Genomic DNA, 17987 nt, shown 5'->3' on the forward strand with positions numbered 1-17987 from the left:
CTCTTTCCGGTCTGGAATTTTAATTTGAGTTATTTTTTGATTGCTTCAACAGATCTCCAATGTATTTTAAACATGATTTTTGCAACTTGTCATTTTTTTTCTAATTGTAGTAGAGGATTTTAGAACTAAGTAACTTTCTTGTGGACATTTAGCTGCTGCTTCTTCTAATTATCATTTTTGAGACAGAGTCTCACTCTGTATCCCAGGCTGGAGTGCAGTGGCTCAGTCATAGCTCACTGCAGCCCCTGTCTCCTGTGCTCAAGCGAGCCTCTTGCCCTCAGCCTCAGTAGTACAGACTGCAGGCACGCACCACCAAGCCTGGGTAATTTTTCTTTTTTTAGTAGAAAGGAAGTCTCACTACGTTGCCCAAGCCGGTCTGGAACTCTTTAGCTTAAGCAATCTGCCTGTCTTGGCCTCCCAAAATGCTGAGATTACACGTGTGAACTACTGCACCCGGCCAGTTTACCATAACTCACAAAAATAGTTGTTTAAATAGGAAAACAAAATATATTTGACTAATTGTTTTGCATTGAAAATGTTAGTATCATAATGAGAGGTTTTCATTCCTTCCTAACCTGTGCTTCACTTCTTCAAAAACAGTGTTAAATTATTTCAGTAAATTGAATTTCTGGGGTGAGTATACAGTTAGGCTTCTGAATTGGCGATCTACCCATTAGTGGATGTGCCTGTTTCATAATACTTCAGTAGGCTGATCCTTCCCCTCTCACAGCTTTTAAAACAATTTGAAAATATTAAGCACCAACGTAAGATTTGTCTTTGAGAAACTGGGTGCAGAGTAACACCAGTTTTTGGGTTTTTACATTATAAAACTCTAGAAAGCAATTATTTTATATGCAACTAACTTTATATAAAGTATACTCAAGGTTGACTATGAGTTAATAATTATCAAAACTTTTTATTGCTTTGCAGAAGGGCTTAACAAAATAAGTGTATATTCACTTTCCATCAGTATTTTCCAATCTGGTTTTGTCCAGAATTGGTGGGTTCTTGGTCTCGTTGACTTTAACAGTGAAGCCGCAGACCCTCGCAGTGAGCGTTACAGTTCTAGAAGATAGTGTGTCCCGAGTCTGTTCCTTCAGATGTTCAGATGTGTTAGGAGTTTCTTGCTTCTGGTAGGTTCATGGTCTCGCAGGCTTCAGGAGTGAAACCACAGACCTTCGCGGTGTTATATCTCTTAAGGCGGGGGGTCTGTAGTTGTTCGTTCCTCCCATCTGCAAGTATTCATTCCTCGCGGTGGGTTCGTGGTCTCTCTGGCCTCAGGAGTGAAGCTGCAGACCTTCCTGGTGAGAGTTGCAGCTTATAAAGGCACCATGAACCCTAAAAAGCGAGCAGCAGCAAGATTTATTGCAAAGAGCAAACGAACAAAGCTTCCAAAGCCTGGAAGAGAACCCAGCCAGTTGTCTCTGGCTCGCTCACAGCCTGCTTTTATTCTCTTATCTGGCCCCACCCACATCCTGCTGATTGGTCCATTTTACAGAGGGCTGATTGGTCCATTTTGACAGGGTGGTGATTGGTGCGTTTACAATCCCTGAGCTAGACACAGTGCTGATTGGTGCATTTACAATCCTTTAGCTAGACACAGGGTGCTAGACAGAAAAGTTTTCCAAGTTCCCACTAGATCAGCTAGATACAGAGTACTGATTGGTGCATTTACAAACCTTGAGCTAGACAGAGAGCGCTGATTGGTGCATTTACAATCCTTTAGCTAGACACAGAGTACTAGACAGAAAAGTTCTCCAAGTTCCCACTAGATTAGCTAGATACAGAGTACTGATTGGTGCGTTTACAAACCTTGAGCTAGACACAGAGCGCTGATTGGTGCATTTACAATCCTTTAGCTAGACACGGAGTGCTAGACAGAAAAGTTCTCCAAGTCCCCACTAGATTAGCTAGATACAGAGCACCCATTGGTGCATTTACAAACCCTGAGCTAGACACAGAGTGCTGATTGGTGCATCTACAGTCCTCCAGCTAGACATAAAAGTTCTCCAAGTCCCCACTAGACCCAGGAGCCCACCTGGCTTCACCTAGTGGAGCCCACACTGGGGCTGCAGGCAGAGCTGCCCAGCGTGCCCTCACTCCTCAGCCCTTGGGCAGATGGGACCGGGTGCCAGGGAGCAGGGGGCGGCGCCCATCGGGGAGGCTAGGGCTGCGTGGGAGCGCACCACAGAGGTGGGGCTCTGATCGGCGGGCTGCAGGTCCTGAGCCGTGCTGCGCGGGTAGGCTGCCGAGGCCCTGGGAGAATTTGAACTTGGTGCATGTGGGCCGCCAGTGCTGGGGGACCCAGCAGAACCTCCGCAGCTGCCGGCCTAGGTGCTAAGCCCCTCACTGCCTTGGGCCTGTGGTGCCCTCCGGCAGCTCTGAGTGTGGGGCTCCCCGAGCCCGCACCCACCGGAACTTGCACTGGCCTGTGAGCGCTGTGGTAAGCCTGGGTTCCTCTCCCTCTACACCTTCCCGCAAGCAGAGGGAGCCGGCTCCAGGCATCGGCCGGGGCTCCCGCAGTGCAGTGACGGGCTGAAGGGCTCCTCAATCGCCCCCAGAGTGGACGCTGAGGCAGAGGAGGTGCTGAGAGTGAGGGCTGCTAGCACATTGTTACCTCTGCTTGATGACCACAGATTATGAAAAGTCAAATTTTTAGGAAAACTAAATAAATGCTAGGAATTTCAATAACTGGCATTAACACAGATCATTCCTGTCAGATTATTACAACTGCTCTAGATAAATTCCAGTTTATCAACAGAATAGCGATTTAGAGGTGTTAGAGGACTACTTTGGAAACAGCTTCACTAACTCATAGTTTATTGCCTAATGTTTATATTTTACAATTCATGAGATGCTGAACTCAGACAAAGTTTGGCAAGTAAAGTAATATACTGATATCATCTGGCAGGGAAAAATGCTGGTAAGGTCATTTTAATTAAAGAATAGGATGACTGAGCAATACTGTGTAATCTAAAGTTTAGTCTACATTATTATATTTGGGCTATCAACTTTATCCTAATGCTGTTTTGATTTTAAAACTTATTTATATCTTTTGGGACACGGTTTTGCTCTGTCGCCTAGGCTGGAGTGCGGTGGTGTGATCACGGTTCACTACAATCTCAACTTCCTGGGCTCCAGCTATCCTCCCACCTCTGCCTCCTGAGTAGCCGGGACCACCAGCGCATGCCAACATGCCTGGCTAATTTTTGTATTTTTGGTAGAGATAGGGTTTCGCCATGTTGCCCAGGTTGGTCTCAAACTCCTGAGCTCAGAGTCTTGCTCTGTCACCCAGGCTAGAGTGCCATGGTGTGATCTTGGCTCACTGCAACCTCCGCCTCCCTGGCTCAAGCAATTCTCCTGCCTCAGCCTCCCAAGTAGCTGAGACTACAGGCGCACGCCACTACGCGTGGCTAATTTCTTTATTTTTAGTGGAGAGGGGGTTTCTCCATATTGGCCAGGCTGGTCTCGAACTCTAACCTCAGGTGATCCACTTGCCTCGGCCTCCCAGTGCTGGTATTAACAGGCGTGAACTACTGCGCCTGACTTCATTGGCACTCTTATAGTCAAGGGATTTCATATGACCCAAGTTACTTATTCTTTAAAATGAAATTATAATTTCCTGACTGCCCAACTGCATAAGTTAAAATGTATTATTTTCCCACACTGTGATCACATATTCACAGAATTATAGAATCATATGATTTAAGAGCTGAATTCTACCTTGGAGATTATCCCATAAACTTCAATTTATTGTCTATCAATCTAAGGCCTAGAAAAGACCAGGCACGGTGGCTCATGCCTATAATCCCAGCACTTTGGGAGGCCTAGGCAGGTGGATCACCTGAGGTCAGGGGTTCGAGACTAACCTGACCAACCCGTCTCTACTAAAAATACAAAATTACCTGGATATGGTGGCGCATGCCTGTAATCCCAGCTACTTTCGAGGCTGAGGCAGGAGAATCGCTTGAACCTGGGAGGCAGAGATTGCAGTGAGCCAAGATCATGCCATTGCATTCCAGCCTGGGCAACAAGAGTGAAACTCCATCTGAAAAGGCCTAGAAATGCTAAGTGAACCATTCAAAACCACAAGCCCTGGCTGGGTTCTAATTTACGCGTTTTTTAAAAAATGAAAAACACAACTATTTTCCTCTATATCATTTTGATACATGTTTCACCTTGATACATGTTTTAGAAATGTGTATCATTTTAATAGAAATAAATTTGTGGACTTTTTAGAATATATACAATTGATATGTTCTTGAAAAAGTGGCTTTAAAACTGTTTGAGAAATACAATCTTACTTGGCATTTAGGACTGCAACAGGATTAAAACAATGAGAAACACGTTTAGTATTAACTCTTTAACGGACATTTTAGTTTTCTGATAAAGTCATAATAGTGTGGCAAATAATTCATAGTATAGTGAACTGGCCTTATGTTTTGAGTGTGTGTATTTAATTCATCTTTTGAGAATTAAATTTAGGACTAGATTTTTTGTGCTACCAGATTCTGTATATATTTTTCACACAAAAAATGGGCTTGTTCTGTAACCAAAAACTGTATGTGATCTCAGCTAAGCCTTATTTCTTTTATTACTTTACTGTGCCTCTCAATGGTACTTTTAAGTCAGAAAGTGTGCTATAAGAGTGAAGTCTTGGCAGCGATGGTAAAAGTAGGTTAAATATAGAAATGTTTTCCTTTTCTCTGCTGTTATGGAGAAGAGAATGGTAATTGATATTAGCAGGAGTGGTTCCTTCCCTGCTTCCTTGTGGGCTGTAAGGATAGGATCAGTTCCATGTCTCTCTCCTTGGCTTGTTGATAGCCATCTTCTTCCTGTGTCTTTTTCACATCATCTTACTTCTATGGCTGTCTCTGTCCAAATTTCCCCTTTTGATAAGGACATCAGTCATACTGGATTAGGGGCTCACCCTATTGCAGTGCGAGCTCATCTTAACTAATTATTTCTGCAGTGACTATATTTCCAAGTAAGATCATCTTCCGAGATACAGGGTGTTAGTTAGGACTTCAACATAGAAAGTTGGTGGGGGGAACACAATTCAACCTATAATCCTTAGGTGAGCTGAGCATCTACTCTTAGCTTACCCTTGTGGTCCTTTGCCTCTCCTAGGCATCAACTACTGGGAAGTGATTAAAACATCTTTCTGGGTCAGGCGCGGTGGCTCACACCTGTAATCCCAGCACTTTGGGAGGCTGAGGCAGGCGGATCCTGAGGTCAGGAGTTTGAGACCAGCCTGGCCAACATAGTGAAACCCTGTCTCTACTAAAAATACAAAAATTAGCTGGGCATGGTGGCACGCGCCTGTGATCCCAGCTACTCAGGAGGCTGAGGTAGGAGAATCGCTTGAACCCCGGAGGCGGAGGTTGCAGTGAGCCGAGGTTGAGCCACTGCACTCCAAAAAAAAAAACCTTTATGAAAAATAGTACCCCAAATCCAATCAGTTGCTAGTTTAAGTGATGGAAGAGAAAGAAAAGAGATCTAAGAATCATGATTCTTAGAAAACAGAAGTGCTAGAATAGAATGTAAACTTCAGTTAGTGGCTCTGATTTTGGATGTGAATAAATTCACTATTTGCATTACAGTAACATTAAAAAAAAGCAGGTTGTGAAGCCATCCTATTAAATTATACAAATAATGCAAAATTCCTCAAGTGAAATAAAACTTTAGTGAACATTAAAAAGTTGATTAACTTGTAGTGAGAGATTATTCATGTAAATAAGTGGCTCACATCTATTACCAGTGTCCCTTTGACTACAGTTTCGGACTCAGAAAAGAATGAACACAGTGAATTGATTTCTAACCTTACCTCATTTATACCACGCTATCAACACCGCTATCTAATGTGGAAACCTAATTATTTCATTGTCCCCAGTTTTCCACTGGGGAGATAAGGACTAAATTCCTTTATAAGCTGCAGGTTGAGTACCATCATCATTAAGTTCCTGTAATACTGAACTACTACTAATTGATCCCCAAACAAGCCAGGCTCTCTCAAAGGCCTTTCTGTTTTTTGTTTCCCTCTGCTTGAAATTCTCCAATCCACCTCTACTCAAATGCTACTTTCACAGAAGGGTTTTCCTATTTCCCTACACAGTCTTTAGGTGACTGTCTTATGCTCTCATTAATGAACAATTTTAACTAATGTTGTACTGTTTCCTATTTTTGTCTCTCTACACTAAATTTTTGAGGGCACAGGCTATGACTTTTCATCTTTGTATCTCGACTGCCAAGCTCAATGCTTGGCATATTCAATATACAGTTCTTGAATAAAGGCCCAGTTTTTATATAAACACAGCTTACTTTATGCCATAATTTTAAAAATTCTAAACATAAAAATACATTTTAAAAGTGTAATGCATTAGTATCTCACTAACTGATATTTGAATAAAGTAGTATGAATTACTTGGTTAATTTGGATTTTGGGGTGTTTTTGTAACTGATTTTGTAGATATTGCAACTTAAGGCAGAAAAGATAATGTTATCAGCTAAGGATTATGATTAACAAAATTCTGGGACACTTAAATACAAGAAAATACATTTCTTTCCTGTTTGAAAAACCGCCACTTTATTTTTTTTGTGGTAAAACATACACAACATAAAAGTTACCATTTTACCCATTCCTAAGTGTATAATTCACTGGCATTAAGTATACTCACAATGTTGGACAACCATTATCCATTTCCTAGGAAAATACATTTTTTTAAGATCTCATTTTTATTAGTAAACATAGATAAACAACTGCTGGTTTTCAAGTACTATTATGATAACCATATATAAGCCAAAGAGCATAGTCTAACAAGTGCCAATGAACTTACGGAAAAATTAAGACAAAATATTTAAATTTCTTGAGTCATGCAACCTATATGCCAAAAGTGGGGGGAACCCCTCAAAACTAAATACCACAGAAATAGTACACCAGGATGTCAACTAAAGTCCTCTACCTTGGGAAAAGCAGCTTGTGACGCTGGTAAGCAGTAAGGTAAGGCAGCTTTGGCGCGCTCTCCCTATACTAACACGGAGGTTCTTAACCCGCGCTTGGAGGAGCCTGTAAAATGTGGCGATATGCCGTTTGGAGGATCTACGCAACTGGGGGTGGAGTAGGGAGCATGCATTGCTTTTATGCGAGTCTCAATTTTTAAAAACTATCACACTAGTAGGATGAGGCAGTGAATGCCCAGGCGAAGGCCAGGCCAGCCAAAGACAGGGAAGCCGCCGGGCTCCGAGCTCCCGGCGCGGCGCAGCGCTGCGGTGTGCGGCGTGGGGGCCCAGGCGCTTGGGGATTGCAATTCCGGACCCGGCAGGAGGGGGCGGGGCCGGGGGACCAGGCGCCGCCTCCGCCCCTTCGGGACCCGGAGGGTGCCCTTGTTTACCTCCCAGTATTTGTCACCCGAGACAAAGAGGGAAGGAAGGAGGAGCCTTCTGAGGGAAACTCCCTCGGCGGGAAGCACCTACTTTCAGAACGTTTTGTAACACCCCACGGGACGCGGGAACGGCTCCCTCCCGGCCCCCCGCGCCCTTTCTGAGGTTCCCTGCCTTGACTTCCCCGAGTTCTACGCCAACCTCAGCAACAGCGGGAGGAGCTGGGCAATCGGTTTTGCAGGGCAAACTCCAGGCTCTCCCCATTTATTACTCTGGGCGGCTCAGGGGAGACTCTGCAGGGCCACAGAGCAGAGCGACTACAGCTCCCAGGAGCCAACACTGCAGGGCTGAGCCGAGGCGGGAGACAGACAGGACCTAAATGGTGGTCGGAGGAAGGGCAAAGCGGACCTCTGCTGTTACCTTAGCGCCAGCAAACCGAGCCGCCGCCGTCGCCAAGCCAGGAGACCAACCCCCTGTCTCCCGACTAGGTATTTTTAAATCTGGCGGGGCTTTCCCTCCCGAGCCAACCACTCCCACCGTTTACAGTCCCAGCCAGTCAGCGTGAGGCCCGCCATTTTTCAAACCCTCTTCCCGCCGCCAATCAGGATCGAGCAGTACATTCCTCTCCTGACCGGTTCTAACGGGTCTGGGAGTTAACGACCTGGGCGACCCACCGAACCTGCTAGGCTGGGGCGTGGAGGGCGGGTCTGGTAAGACACTGGCCAATCGTTAGCCGCCGTGGCAAGGGGGCGGGGACTATCTGGGTTTGAATAATCGTCAGAACCAATCAGAGAAGTGGGGATGTGGCCTGTGGCCTAGCTCGTCAAGTTGCCGTGGCGCGGAGAACTCTGCAAAACAAGAGGCTGAGGATTGCGTTAGAGATAAACCAGTTCACGCCGGAGCCCGGTGAGGGAAGCGTCTCTGTTGGGGCCGGCCGCTCTGCAGGACTCTGAGGAAAAGCTCGCACCAGGCAAGAATACCCTCCAATACCTTCGGGTTCGTGGACCTGCCTTTCCCCATTCCCTCACAGCCTCTACTCGGTCTCGGCGCTGTGGCTCTCGGTGTCTGACCCGGCGAGCTGCATTTGGGGTGCGGGCCGGCGAGGGCCGGGGCTGTAGAGGGCCGGCGGGCAGTCGGAAGAGGCGGAGACTGCCCCCGCCCGGGCCCGGTTCTGGGAGTTTTCAATGTCGGTCACGAGGTGATTAGCGATTGAGTGAGGCTCGCGACGTGAAAGCCGGGGGACATTTCTGTCAGGAAAGGCGTCTTGAGGGCGCTTGCGGAGTCGCCGGACTCGTTGAAGGGCGGGAGGCGGCGTCTCGGGCCCCGGGAGCCACTTGCTGGGCGAGCGTGAGGAGTCGTCAGCCGCGGCCGCTCGGGCTGGGAGGAGGAGGAGGAGGAGGGTGTGCGCCGGGGCGGGGGCGCGGGCGGCCGCCCTCGGGAGGACGCCCTCGGGAGGAGGGGGGCGCGGGCAGGGCGGGAGCGGATTTGGGCGGGAAGCGGAGCCCCGCCAGCGCCCGCCCTGGCAGCTGTGGGCTCCGCACCGACCCGCCGGCTTCCCCTCTCCCCCCTCCGCCCCGTCAGGTGGACGCGGATCTGTCACCATGGGTAAAGGAGACCCCAACAAGCCGCGGGGCAAAATGTCCTCGTACGCCTTCTTCGTGCAGACCTGCCGGGAAGAGCACAAGAAGAAACACCCGGACTCTTCCGTCAATTTCGCGGAATTCTCCAAGAAGTGTTCGGAGAGATGGAAGGTGAGGCGGGAGAGGGGGTGCAGGTGTGGTTTTCGGCTAGGAGGGCCTTAGGCAGGTAGGTAGTAGGCAACTCAAGAGCTTCAACTTTGCCACCCCCGATGACTCACCTGAATATCTTAAGAGTTTGAGGCAGACGATTTTAGGTTTTTACTTACATAAGACTTCGAAAGCAAAATGCAGTTAAGGAAAATGTGCTCCTTAAAGATGATCTTCTCGTCTTTGGGTGTTTATAGGTAACAATTTTGCTGTATTCTTGGCGCTTATTTTTATGTCCAACAGACCATGTCTGCAAAGGAGAAGTCGAAGTTTGAAGATATGGCAAAAAGTGACAAAGCTCGCTATGATAGGGAGATGAAAAATTACGTTCCTCCCAAAGGTGATAAGAAAGGGAAGAAAAAGGATCCCAATGCTCCTAAAAGGCCGCCGTAAGTTTAAAATAAACCAAATTGCCCCTTGGATTTTTCCTTCAGTTTATTAAGCTCTGTTGCTTCCTTTCAGATCTGCCTTTTTCCTGTTTTGCTCTGAACATCGCCCAAAGATCAAAAGTGAACACCCGGGCCTATCCATTGGGGATACTGCAAAGAAATTGGGTGAAATGTGGTCCGAGCAGTCAGCCAAAGATAAACAACCATATGAACAGAAAGCAGCTAAGCTAAAGGAGAAATATGAAAAGGTACATTGTCATCTTACTTTTTTAAAGCTGTGATTAAGACTAGGTATAGGGAATAACTGTAGAAAACTTGGGAAATTTAGTTAATCTTGTATTAATTAACTGTTGTCAGCTATGTTTTGAAAAGGCCTAATGAAAATTGTACACTCAAACACAAAGTAATCAAACCTTCCTTTTGAATGAAACCAGTGTTTGTAGCACTAGTATATTCCTGCAGACAGACTTGTAGTTACTGTGTAGTCTTTTTTTTTTTTTTTAAAGCAGAGGGTCAAATAAATTGTTTTATGTATATATATATAAAATATGAAGGTACAGCAGGGACTATGGCACTGTGTGTGAGGTAAAAGAGTATTGTTAGTGAAAGTACTGATACTGCTGTATTGCAACCCTTGTCATTTTACACCATTAACTTGTTAAAGCCTAGAGGCATAAGTGCTCTTAACACTTAGACTGGCTACCTTTTGGACAGTTATCAGGGTTATTGGTCAATCATCTTCGATTGTTTACAAGTAAGTGGTTTTCACAGTTGAGTAATGACACCGGATGCTTACTTTTTTTTCTTTTTAACAATATTTCAGGATATTGCTGCATATCGTGCCAAGGGCAAAAGTGAAGCAGGAAAGAAGGGCCCTGGCAGGCCAACAGGCTCAAAGAAGAAGAATGAACCAGAAGATGAGGAGGAGGAGGAGGAGGAGGAAGAAGATGAAGATGAGGAGGAAGAGGATGAAGATGAAGAATAAATGGCTATCCTTTAATGATGCGTGTGGAATGTGTGTGTGTGCTCAGGCAATTGTTTTGCTAAGAATGTGAATTCAAGTGCAGCTCAATATTAGCTTCAGTATAAAAACTGTACAGATTTTTGTATAGCTGATAAGATTCTCTGTAGAGAAAATACTTTTAAAAAATTGCAGGTTGTAGCTTTTTGACGGGCTACTACATAGTTAGATTTTACAGCTTCTGATGTTGAATGTTCCTAAATATTTAATGGTTTTTTTTTAATTTTTTGTGTATGGTAGCACAGCAAACTTGTAGGAATTAGTATCAATAGCAAATTTTGGGTTTTTTAGGATGTTGCATTTTGTTTTTTTAAAAAAAATTTTGTAATAAAATTATGTATATTATTTCTATTGTCTTTGTCTTAATATGCTAAGTTAATTTTCACTTTAAAAAAGCCATTTGAAGACCAGAGGTGTGTTGATTTTTTTTCAGTATTTCTGCCTAATAGTTCTTAGACACAATTGACCTAGTAAAATGTTTGAGGATTAAAAGAAAACCAAACATGCTCATATTTGCAAAATGTTCTTTAAAAGTTATATGTGGAATTCAGTGAACTTTGTAAGAATTTATGCAGTTTTACAGAACGATTAAGTTTTATACTTGACATTTCTGTTTGTTCATTAGCTAACTTGTTCCTCAGGAATTTTTTTTTTTTTGAGATGGAATCTCACTCCGTCACCCAGGCTGGAATGCAGTGGCACAATCCCAGCTCACTGCAACCTCTGCGTCCCAGGTTCAAGTGATTTTTCTGTCTCAACCTCCCTAGTAGCTGGGGGTACAGGCATGTGCCACCAAGCCCAGCTAATTTTTTTGTATTTTTAGTGGCCTCATGTTGGTGAGGCTGGTCTTGAACTGACTTCAAATGATCCGCCCACCTCAGCCTCCCAAAGTGCTGGGATTAACAGGTGTGAGCCACTGCGCCTGGCCCAGTATATTGTTTAACAACAGTTTATTTTGGGTGAGAAATTCTCTTTAATGTGAAGAAGAAAGCTAGAATGTGAATTCATATCTAAAAGGACAAACTGAAAAAAAATTCAGTAACAAGATTAAGTTTTCTGCTATTAAGTTGAGCTATTTCAAGATAGAATACCAGATTAGGTTTCGAATTACAGTAGTCCCTCCTTATCTGTGGGGTGTAAGACCCACAGTGGATGCCTGAAGGTTCCAAGAGTACTGAAGCCTTGTTTTTTCCTATACATAACTGTGATTAATTAATAAATTAGGCACAGTAAGAGATTAACAGCAATAATGAGAACATTTATAACTAATAAGTTATGTGAATGTGGTCTCTGAAAATACTGTACTGTGGGAAAGTGAAACAATGGTAAGGGAGGACTACTGTGTATCTTCATTTTGGTCTTAAGCTTTAAAATTATGGGTAACTAAAACCGTTTGAGATGTTATATTCCATGACTAATTTAAACTTACCTAGGAATTGTATTATTTATGGGGAAGGCAGTTATTTTAAAAATGCTTGTTTAAGGAAGCAGTTGCTGTATTTGAATTAAGATAACTTTCAGTAGAGATTAGCGAAGGTTGACCAGGTTCGCTACGTGCTTATAGAAGTAAGCTATTTGTTGACAATTTTAGAGTTAAATTTGACAGTCTTGGTTACCTACCAAACTTTAAGATAGAAGTCAAGATTTCTGTTACCCAACCATGAGAGCTTTGGTTGTCTTATGTCATATTTGATAAGGATAGTCCTCTGTTAAATAGTGAGATATTAGAACAAATGGACTTAAGTAAAATCTTCAGTCATCTTTATGATTGCCCTCTATTATATTCTGAGTGGGAGAGGCCTCCCAAAGCCATGAAAGAATTGATAAATTGGCCTACCTAAAAATAAGAAATCTTACATTCAGACTTGGGGCTTTCATTTACCATAAGATGAAAACTAATTTTCAGTTTTTCCCCGTGTTAGGTGACTTAATATGCTAAAACATTTGGGGTAATCTATTTAGATACATACCTGTGTCTGGGACCTAGTTCCCTAGCTCTACCAAATGCTAGCAGTATGAACTTTATGTACTTACGGTTTTTTATGGTCGAAGTGTTACTTTAAAGTAGTAACTATTGCATAAAGGATATCAGATAAGAGTTTCTAAAACTGAAATAGAGTAATAGTTTGTTTCCTTAAGAATTTCTAAATATATTAATTAGATCCAAGAGGCACACCTGTTGGGTTCCTTGTCACCTTTCTTGGAGCCTGTGACTTCTTTCATTCTCTTTTCCATAAAATATATTTAAGTTTCTAAGCTAAGAACAACTATTGTTTTAATCAAGAGTACCTCCAGAATGAACTCAGGATTTGAGATGGGTCCTTCCTGGCTCATGTTTGATATTCTTGTAAGTGTGGATCAAAATTCAATCTCAAAATTCTCAATAATCAAGACCAGGTGACTTCAATGAGTGAACACATTGGAAAGCACTGAAACGAGGGCAAGAATTAGATCTCACACCAGCCACAACTTGGAGGTGTGTTTCTGAAATCTTTTTTCTTTTTAAAAACATATCTTAATAATTCAGAATGTAAAAGGATATGTAATAGTTTATACCCTTTCTTGATTCTGCTACCCTGTCCCAGGAAGCAACACCAACAATGCAATAATCCTTTAAGGAAGACATAGGTGTAAAAATGTGTGTATATGTTACAGTGTTACATAGAAGCTTCCTATATACAAGTATATTCTTCATCTCACCATTTTGGAGATTGTTTTCAGTATGACAGTAACAGAGCTGCCATTTTCCTTTAAATAGCTATCTGTATAGTATCCCATTGAATAGATCATAATTTAACCAGTTCCTTAAGGATAATAGGATAATTATGGTTTTTGTTTTGTTTTTGTTTTATATAAATATTTTTTAAGAACACCGTTGCTGGGTATGGTGGCTCACGCCTATAATCCCAGCACTTTGGGAGTCTGAGGTGGGAAGATCACTTGAGCCCAGGAGTTTGAGACTAGTCTAGGCAACATAGACCTTGTCTCTACCAAAAATACAAAAATTAGTTGGGCATGGTGGTGCATGCCTGTGGTCCCAGCTATTTGGGAGGCTGAGGTGGATCACTTGAGCCTGGGATGTCCAGGCTATAAGCTGTGATTGTGCCACTGCACTCCAGCCTGGGCAACAAACCAAAACTTGGTCTGAAAAAACAAAACCATGTGATGTCACATGTGAAAAAAGACCTACAAGTGAAGTAGCTGGGCCAAAAGACATGCACATTTAAAAATGTGCTAATTATACTAGCTAAAACCTGTACTTAATATATGCCAGAAACTGCTCTGGTGCTTTGTTAACGGAGCCTGCTAAACAAAACTGCTTGTCAATAGAAGTTGTACTATGCTAAGCAATGAAATGTTTTAGAGTGCCTGTTTCCTCATCTCAGCAACATAATAGTTCTCAAACATCTTAGTCTTTGTTATTCTGATACAGATAAAATGTTTTCTATTATGAGTTTAGTTGTTTCTTTTTTTTACGTTTAAGCGCCATTTGTGGAGCCTAGCGGGGTGGCTCATGCCTATAATCCCAGCACTTTAGGAGGCTGAGGCAGGCGGATCACTTGAGGTCAGGAGTTCGAAACCAGCCTGGCCAAAATGGTGAAACCCTGTCTCTACTAAAATACAAAAACATTATCCGGGTGTAGTGGCAGGCACCTGTAATCCCAGCCACTTGGGAGGCTGAGGCAGGAAAATCGCTTGAACCCGGGAGGTGGAGGTTGCAGTGAGTAGAGATCACGCCACTACACTCCAGCCTGGGTAACAAGAGCAAGACTCCGTTTCAAAAAAAAAGAAAGAAGAAAAAACCATTTGTGTTATTTCCTGTGGTCTTTTCTCATTGGTCTTTTTATTAATAGCTTTTGGTAATACCATATATTAAGGAAAATGACCTTTTTGAGTTTATGATGCTTTTTTCATGCAGAGATTTCTTTATGTAGGCAAATTTAGCAATTCTTTCACTGAAAACTTTTCCAGTGAGGTCCTTCCCACTCAAAGATCATAAATCTACAAGACTATAAAAACAATTATCCTTTGTTTTCTTTTTTTAAATTTTTGATTAAACCTTTGATCCTTCTGGAATTAATTTTGGTGCAAGGACTGAAGTAGGGGCTCACGTTTCCTTCCCAATGTCAACCACTACTTTTGGTCTTTTAATCTATAAAAGCAGGGCACTGGGTTAGAATTTCCTAAATTCTCTTATATATCAAAGCACTCACTGCAAACTTGATCAATAGAGGAAAGTATGCTTTTTTTTTTTGTATTTTTTACCAGTTTCACTTACTGTAAATCGTAAGATTGTCTTACAATAGTAGAAAAATAGCATTATCTTAAACCTGGATTTTTATTACTAAATATATCACTAAAAATGCTTTACCAAGCAGTAATGATTTTATTTCTTGGGGAATAAAATCAAGAAAGCTAAAGGAGCTGCTATGCCACTGTGTAAGATCTAGTCCTTTAAAAATGAAATTTCATACCTCACCATGTTTGGATTAGTTCTTCATGAGATTCCTGTTGGAGACTGACAGTTTTAGAGAAAGGCAGAGTGTTGACATTAGGACATGCCAAGACCTATAGAGACTAGCCAGGGAAAAAGACTGGATGTGGTGAAGTGAAGAACATTTCGAAAGTAAGCTCTGTGAGAGCAGTAAAACTTTCACTTTTGTATACTGCTTTGTCTGTAATGCAAGAAACAGTGTTCTATGCATATTTGTAAATGTACAAATAACCAGGTTAAAGGGGATAGCCACCATTTAGCTCAGTCCCATTGCTAGATGGAAATGTGAATATAGGATTCCCAGATCTCTCAAATTTTCAAGTGGAACTAGAACTCTGTTGAATTCTGAATTTTAAATATAGTATTGGCAATGAATTCCAATTTTGGGGTCAAAACATGTCTATAGGTCAGATTCTGCCCAAAGGTCACTAGTTTGCCACTTCTATAAATTAAATAGTATAGGTAAATAAAAGTTTAATAATTTTTACTTGAGTCAGGTCCAAGGTTAATAAAAGTTTATATATACTTTACAGCTAACCATTGTTTTTATAGGTCAGAAACCCTCCTTGCCCTGATTGGAAACTCAACTTATCCTGCAGCAAAGGTAAATAAAAATGTTTCAATGGAACTTCATTGTGCTCCTGGGCCTTTATTCTTCAAGAGTTAACAGTGCAGACTTCTAGTGATCCTCATCCTGGGTGTTGCCACATCTACAGAATAGTGACTCAGGAGTGCAATAGACTGTCGCATTAAAAGGAAAAAAAATAACTTTTCAGCTTATGTAGCACTAAATTTTGGAACTGGAAATGGCCTTTATATCATCTAGTCTTTCATTAGAAAGGCGGGACAATTAACTTGGACATTGTCCTCGGGCAGGTAAGAGATAGTAAAATACCATAATCCATTCATATTTGTGTAATTCTTTGATTCTCCACGTTTTTTCCAAAAGAAAGATTAATGGCTTATACAAAGAAAAACAAGAACAAAATATACAAAGAGAAAAAAACAAGGTTATGAAAGAAATTAAAAGCAAGGTAGTGAATCACGAGCTTGAATAGGGCTCTGTTTTTCTTACTGGTTTTGTAACATCAGACAACTCATGTAACCTTTCGGTTTCCTCATCTGTAGAATTTGAACGTTTCTGGTGATTAAATGAGGTAATACGTTTAAGACACTTATCCTGGTGGCAAGAAATAGCAAATGCTCGATAAATATTAGCTAAAAGTATACATGCCAATATACATGGGTTAATACAGATACCATGATGGAGTATTAGATTCATTTCTAGCTGACTGCAGCCTTCAGCTTCCGGACTCAAGTGATCCTTCTGCCTCAGTCTTTCAAGCAGCTGGGACCACAGATGTGTGCCACCACACATGGCTAGGTTGCCCAGGCGGGTCTTAAACTCCTGGGCTCAAGCAATCCTCTCCCTTGGCCTCCCAAAGTGCTGTGATTACAGGTGTGAGCCGCTGTTCCCAGCCCTGAGGTTCTTGATAGTCTAGGTAGAGAGAAAAATTAAGTAAGTTATGTGGAAAACATACATTCTTTAGGAGAGTTTTTCCTGGCACCAAATAAATACTCATCCCACAGAGTTAGAGGGATATTGAGTACTGGACTTGATTATGTCCTTGACCCCAGTACTAAATTTGTGAACTTGGACAAGTTATTTAACCTATCATGTATAAATGTGTAACATACTGTATGTTTACTTTTAGTCACTTTTGGTATTGGTAAACAGTGATGAATAAAGTGTTTTGGGAAGTGCCTTTTTTATTCAATCCTGTACACCTAAAACTTGTTTATAAGTTTATTCATATTCATCTCTGTAATACTCCATTGTGATTATATCATAATTCATCCTGTCTCCTGTTGATGGGCATTTAGGTTGCTGCCAGGGTTTTTGCTATTGCAAATGGCACTGATACGAAAATTCCTGTAGAGCTCTCCTGACACTCAAGGGTACTTCCCCTCCAATAACCTGGATTGTAGATTCTAGCTGTTTCAGCAGCCGGAAACCTCCACTCTGCCTCCTCAGTTCAGCAGTATCACCATTCTGAGCTGCATTCCTTGCACCATGTTTGGGAATGTCCTCCCAAGGAGACAGACGTGGTGAACCTGTGGTTCACCTTGTGTATTTCCTTTCTTTTAGATACCAGTCTGCTTTGACTAGTATCCAATTCCTGAAAACAGTTGCTTCATATATTTTGTCCAGTATTAACTGTTGTTTAGGGTAGCAAGATAAGTCTACTTCCAATTATAGCCGGAAGTGGAAGTCTATTCATCCGTATTTTCTACTCAAAGTTTTAGTTTTGTTTTGGGTAATTGTTAATACAGCTGTTTTATTTGCTCAAACCAAAAGCCCAAGAGAAATTTCATTTAAAGGTAATTTAAAGGATACAATATCTTAGATATTCTTCAAGATGCACTTAGTTCTATCCAAGGATTGAAAACACAGTTTCATAATGCTCAACACGTTTTAAAAAGTGCTTTCACATGGAATAATTTTCACATACCTAAACTATTGACCTGTTAGATATCTGACTCTCTGGTGAAGTACTTGTCATGTTTTCCATTGAATTATATATGGATTTTTTTCCCAATTACTTTATGTCCAGAAATGAAATATATTCCAAGATCCCTATGAGAAACTTAAGAAATAAAAGAACTCCCATTTATTCTAGTCTGGTGCTATGTCACTTTTTAAAATTTCTTAGTCTACCTCTACAGCAGCTAAGAATTGAGAGATACGACAATAGACAGGTCAGTTGAGAGCAAGTTTCCCAAATCAACACAGCCACTTACTTGAATCTGTTAGCAACCGTATCTTCTCTTGAAATGTGTTTTGTACCACAAGGTCCTGTGGACTATTTCTAATTTCATTGTGATGGGCTTCCCTTCTCTTCATTTTTCTCCAC

The 17987-nt window shown here is 42.0% G+C and overlaps 2 protein-coding genes and 1 long non-coding RNA gene across 4 annotated transcripts; 2 read left to right on the forward strand and 1 right to left on the reverse strand.

Moving 5' to 3' along the window:
- Window positions 1–896: 896 nt before the first annotated feature.
- LOC103884788 (E3 ubiquitin-protein ligase TRIM71-like) lies at window positions 897–8983 on the reverse strand. The gene is made up of 2 exons (XM_009207882.2): window positions 8371–8983; window positions 897–1338 (listed from the first exon to the last, which is right to left on the reverse strand). The coding sequence occupies exon 1, from the start codon at window positions 8981–8983 to the stop codon at window positions 8414–8416; it is 570 nt and encodes a 189-aa protein (XP_009206146.1). The 3' UTR covers window positions 897–1338; window positions 8371–8413.
- HMGB2 (high mobility group box 2) lies at window positions 6572–10922 on the forward strand. 2 transcript variants are annotated; one of them, XM_003899366.5, is made up of 5 exons: window positions 6572–8350; window positions 8962–9131; window positions 9411–9556; window positions 9630–9804; window positions 10380–10922. In XM_003899366.5, exons 2-5 carry the CDS (start codon window positions 8982–8984, stop codon window positions 10539–10541), a joined length of 633 nt encoding a protein of 210 aa, XP_003899415.1. In that variant the 5' UTR covers window positions 6572–8350; window positions 8962–8981; the 3' UTR covers window positions 10542–10922. The 2 variants fall into 2 exon arrangements, with proteins under 2 accessions (XP_003899415.1, XP_003899416.1); XM_003899367.5 differs by having other exon boundaries at window positions 8196–8376.
- Window positions 10923–11409: 487 nt separating this feature from the next.
- On the forward strand, window positions 11410–17752 carry LOC103884780. The gene is made up of 2 exons (XR_647540.4): window positions 11410–13053; window positions 15625–17752. It is a non-coding gene; the product is annotated as an uncharacterized LOC103884780 (long non-coding RNA).
- The last annotated feature ends 235 nt before the right edge of the window (window positions 17753–17987 follow it).

This window comes from Papio anubis, chromosome 3 (genome assembly GCF_008728515.1).
Source record: "Papio anubis isolate 15944 chromosome 3, Panubis1.0, whole genome shotgun sequence".
In the NCBI taxonomy this organism is placed as follows: Eukaryota; Metazoa; Chordata; class Mammalia; order Primates; family Cercopithecidae; genus Papio; species Papio anubis.